Here is a 5,235-nt window from a genome sequence, read left to right as displayed (position 1 = left end):
CGGTGAGTTCCAGTTAGAGCATGCTGGTTTCATCAGGCCTGTGGTCAGATCATTGAGCTAAACATTTTCCATGTTCTAACATGAAATTATTTTTTGCCGTGCTTAATCATTATTTTTTTGGCTATAATATTGAATTGGATAAATGGGAAAAAAATTGGGAAACAAACTTAAAAACGACACTATCAGTTGCATACTTATTCTTTATTTATTTTATTTATTTATTCGTCTTGTATGCCGCCCACTCCCGGAGGACTCCGGGCGGCTCACAAAAGACAAGGGAGAGGGGGGAACGAGACAAAGACAACATATTAAAAACAAAACCAACATTCACAATTTCCGTGGAGGCAGATGCTTCTCAGCTCCCCCCAGCCTGCTGGAACAGCCAGGACTTGGTGGCTTTGCGGAAGGCCGGGAAGGTAGTAAGGGTCCGGATCTCCCCGAATATAAGGCCAAGTGCTTATTTTGGGGGTCAAAAGAAAATAAGACCCTGTCTTATTTTCAGGGGAACACGGTAAAATTTACCTGTATCTGCTCTTTTGAGGCACTTCCTGTTCCTATTGGATGTATATAGTTTTATTCTCAATTGCTCGCATAGTGCTTTAACTGTGTTTTGATTGAAGGTGTTGCAGAAATTCAAAAACCAGCTAGCCAGCAGGAGGCGCCCGCACATGCGCTGTGGAGCTCAGCTGGGGCAACCCATTCCCTCCCACTCCAGGGGAAGTTTACTGCAAAATCCCCATTCCCTCCCCACTCCTGGGGGAAGGATACTGCAAAATCCCCATTCCCTCCCCACTCCACGGAAGGATACTGCAAAATCCCCATTCCCTCCCCACTCCAGGGGAAGGATACTGCAAAATCCCCATTCCCTCCCACTCCAGGGGAAGTTTACTGCAAAATCCCCATTCCCTCCCCATCCAGGGGAAGGATACTGCAAAATCCCTATTCCCTCCCCACTCCAGGGGAAGGATACTGCAAAATCCCTATTCCCACCCCATTCCAGGGGAAGTTTACTGCAAAATCCCCATTCCCTCCCCATCCAGGGGAAGGATACTGCAAAATCCCCATTCCCTCCCCACTCCAGGGGAAGGATACTGCAAAATCCCCATTCCCTCCCCACTCCAGGGGAAGGATACTGCAAAATCCCCATTCCCTCCCACTCCAGGGGAAGTTTACTGCAAAATCCCCATTCCCTCCCCATCCAGGGGAAGGATACTGCAAAATCCCCATTCCCTCCCCACTCCTGGGGGAAGGATACTGCAAAATCCCCATTCCCACCCCATTCCAGGGGAAGGATACTGCAAAATCCCCATTCCCTCCCACTCCAGGGGAAGTTTACTGCAAAATCCCCATTCCCTCCCCACCCTACCAACCTGCTTTCCAGCTCCATTCTCCTGGGCAGGGCAACAAAAGAAGACCCAGCTGATCAGATGGGACTTTTGAGGCAGCCAGAGGTGGAATTTGCCAGTTCTCCGAACTACCGTATTTTTCGAAGTATAAGACGCACCGGAGTATAAGATGCAACAAGATTTTGAAGAGGCAATTTTTTTTTAAAAAAAGTGTGAAAACAGGCCCATTTTTTTTTGTCAAAAAAGGGGCATGCATAGCTTTTAGGAGGCTTATAGACTGTTTCAGGGGGCTGGGGGGGGGAGAGGCAAAAATAAGCAAAATTTGGTTTTTCCCTCATTTTTGCCCTCCCCAGCCCACAGGAGCACTCTGGAAGCCTCCTAAAGGCTATGCACAGCCATTTTTGCGAAGGGGGCGGGGTTTCAGGATGCCAAAAATGCTGTATTCAGTGTATAAGATGCACCCAGATTTTCACTCTCTTTTTTGGGGGGGGAAAGGTGCGTCTTATGCTCTTAAAAATACGGCACTCAAAATTTCTGCTACCAGAACTGGTCAGAACCGTCTGAATACCACCTCTGGGTCACACCAAGAAATGTTTGCATCAGATGTGCAAATTGCACAGCGTTTTGAACCACCATCCTTCTGTTTAAGAGGAAAAAAATAAAGACAGCAGAATCCAGCGGCACGGCTAAATAATTTTTATTTACATGCTTCCTTAGCACATACAATGCTCAAAGCAAGCCGCAGCAAAACAAATTAAGTACAGTACAAAATAAAATCTAGAATTCTTATATCTGGCTGTTAATGCAATTGTTAATCTATTTGGCATCTGGGTTATATAGTTATACGGATCTATGATATCTGCATGAAAAAGCTGCCTATGGAACATTGAATGAAAACAGAACTCAGCAAAAACTGGAAACCAAACACATCACAAATCGGTTTGCACTGTTGCTTTATATACAATTCTTACAATTTTACACAATCCCAAATAGTATAGACTAGCAACGATTTCCAAGCATAACTGACAAAACATTTTTTTTTTAAAAGGAAATTGTTAGCAAGGAAGCTCATTTACTTGAAATAGTAAATTGAATTATTTGTGCACGTATGTTTACATCAAAAGAGACATTGAATTAGATTCATGAGCTTCACGTTTCTTTTCTCCACATTTTCATTTCTTACATGAGTGTAAGAATAAATTTACAAGAGGGTTTGCCTACAATTGCTCCCCTGTTATTGGATTAAAAATGCAACCCCCCATGAAGAAATTACTTTGAACTTCAAATATATCCCTTTTGCTGGTTATTTCTTCCACTTTCTCCCGAAATCTAGCAACGATGGGGAAAAAAGAAATGCTAACAAAGTTTTCCTTTTTTGGAGAAGCCACATCGGGGGTCAAAGTAGGGGAATTTATCTCACAGAATTGAGATTGTTGCTCAGATATTTGGGGAAAATCTTTCAACATTAGGGCAATAATATTCTCAAATCTCAGGGTAAGTAGTTTGCTTTGAACATCCAAATCCTAGAATAAAAACACAAGAAACGATTGAATTGAATGAAGGATGGGGTTCCAGTCAGTCAAATTTCAACAGTTTGGGACAAAAGTGAATTGATCTGGCTCCTTGCTCAATCACGTGAATTGTAGATAGTCCTCAAGTTATGACAGTACAGTTAGCCCTCGACTCGCAACAGTTCATTTAGTGATGTTTCAAAGTTACAAAAGGATGGAAAACGTGGCTTATGTCCATTTTCCACACTTAGCGACTGTTAGCCAATACAGCACAGGTTCTAATCCCAGTAAGGGTATGGCTAGCTGATGAGAGCTAAATAGCTTGAAATAGATCTATACTAGTCTCCCTTTAGTTATTTATCAGCACAAATACAACATATATATATTATATATATTATATATATTATATATATATATATATAATCACTGGTCATAAGTTATTTTTTTCAGTGCCGTTGTAACTTCAAATGGTCACTAAATGAACAGTCGTAAGTCAAGGACTAGTTTTATTCAACTTCAATTTCAAGTGAGCATTTACAGAGCATTCTTGAAAGTTTAAAGGAATTAAAGGGAGGTTTATCGGAGAAGCAGCCTCAAGCATTGGCCTTTTGGTAAAATGGTGCATTGGACAGTTACGCGACTTGCGGCAACTGACATGCTCGCAGAAATCCAGAGGTCCCTGGGAACACAACGAGGTCCATGCATGCCGATATTTTTTTAATATATATATACATAGATCCGCCTCTCACATTTGCAGGAGGTGCAACCCAATTACACAGAAGACGATTTTGAGTTCAATAAAGTAGAGGCAACTGCTTATGCGGCTGCTAATTTAACAGGTTTCAAACAAACAGGACTGCATCACTATCAGAGTCTTCTGAATTTTGTGCGGGTCCAAAAATTCAAGATGGTGGCTGTAGAAGCCCCGCCTCCCCTTACAGGTGTTGCGTAGAAGGGGCGGGGCTTTGATGGCGCTGCTACACCCGCCATCTTGAATCCTTCAGACCCCCTCCCTTCCCGACGGCAAGATACCCCCAGGCATATTTAACCTCCTGATGAATTTAGAGAATTATTTTTCTTTAGGCTTATCTGGTTAGATCTGTACAGGTTGAAGTCTTTCACAGAACACAAGATTTCCAAGTCTTATGAATGACTGAACAAGGAATGTTACAACTTATCTAAAGTTAGCTTTACAAAAGGGGAGTTAAAAGTACAAGCGAAGGGATGATGCTAAAGTTAGTTAGTTTATTTTAGTATATGGTTGTTAAATGTTTATACTCTGTATTTGCTCTGGGAGGTTGTGTGGGTGGGGGGAGGATGGGAGGGGATGTGGGGTCGAGGGGGGGGGAGGGAAGGTATATATTTGTAAAACTCTTTAAAACTTTCACTTAAAAAAAAAAAGATTTCCAAGTCTGAACTAAAGATGCAGAACTGAAAAGTGCCAATCTCATCAAAGGTTGGGATTCAACCCATATTCAGCGCTGCCCCGAATCTGGCGCCAAATGCCTCGTTAAGTGTGCCATATTTAATATCTGAGGGGCTGCCCCAAAGAAGAGGGAGTCAAGCTATTCTCCAAAGCACCCGGAGAAGAAACGGATGGAAACTCATCAAGGAGAGAAGCAACCTAGAATTAAGGAGACATTTCCTGACAGAGCCAGGGGGAGAGGTTGCTTCCAGAAGTTGTGGGTGCTTCATTACTGGAAGTTTTTAATAAAACACTGGGCAGCCATTTAATGTCTGAAATGGTATAGAGCTGTGATGGCATGTGTGCCACAGATGGCACACACAGCCCTCTATGGGCATGCGCCAGCTGATCTTCTGGTTTCCAGCACACACTGGAAAAAAGCCCAAAATTAGATCTTTTTTAGGGTCATTTTCCGGGCCATTTCTGGCCCATTTTTCTGGCTCTTTTCAGGCCATTTTCTAGCCATTTGGGGGGCTGAAAATGGCCAAAAAACAGGCACGGCTAGCTAATCTTTGGGTTTCTGGCGCAAAGACCAGCTGGCTGGCGGGCACAATCCCAAATAGTGCGTGCTGGAAACCCAAAGTTTGCAATACGAGCAGCTATCAGTGCACAATATGAGCAGCGAGCTCCAGAGCATGCACACGTACACACATAAACGCATGTTCCGGTTTTGGCACTCAGTGTCGAAAAGGTTTGCCATCCGTGGTATAGAGTTTCCTGCTTGAGCAGGGGGTTGGAGTAGAAGACCTCCAAGGTCCCTTCCAATTCTGTTATTCTGTTCTCCAAAGAACCAAAAGAAAGGGGAAGAAACTGCTATCGGCAGACTTGGACAATAAGGAGGTTGGGGAGGAAGATGAGCCAGTCCTGGAGTCTGAGGAAGGCTCTGATGAGGGCTCTGCGTCGGAGGCAGAGA

The 5,235-nt window shown here is 43.5% G+C and overlaps 1 protein-coding gene across 2 annotated transcripts in view; it reads right to left on the bottom strand.

The window, feature by feature from the left end:
* Nucleotides 1-2,027: 2,027 nt before the first annotated feature.
* LKAAEAR1 (LKAAEAR motif containing 1) overlaps nucleotides 2,028-5,235 on the bottom strand; it is a 19,083-nt gene continuing 15,875 nt past the window's right edge. For both annotated transcript variants that reach the window (XM_087720843.1, XM_087720844.1), the window contains exon 6: nucleotides 2,028-2,869. In XM_087720843.1, the coding sequence (XP_087576969.1) occupies nucleotides 2,829-2,869 (41 nt within the window). In that variant the 3' untranslated portion in view covers nucleotides 2,028-2,828. The remainder of the gene's footprint in view (nucleotides 2,870-5,235) is intronic.

The sequence above is a fragment of the Thamnophis sirtalis genome, unplaced genomic scaffold (assembly GCF_051295495.1).
Source record: "Thamnophis sirtalis isolate CommonGarterSnake01/CBP01778 unplaced genomic scaffold, rThaSir2_p1.2 scaffold_7, whole genome shotgun sequence".
In the NCBI taxonomy this organism is placed as follows: Eukaryota; Metazoa; Chordata; class Lepidosauria; order Squamata; family Natricidae; genus Thamnophis; species Thamnophis sirtalis.
The sequence above is the reverse complement of the archived record's forward strand: the minus strand, read 5'-3'. Positions and strand labels throughout refer to the sequence as shown.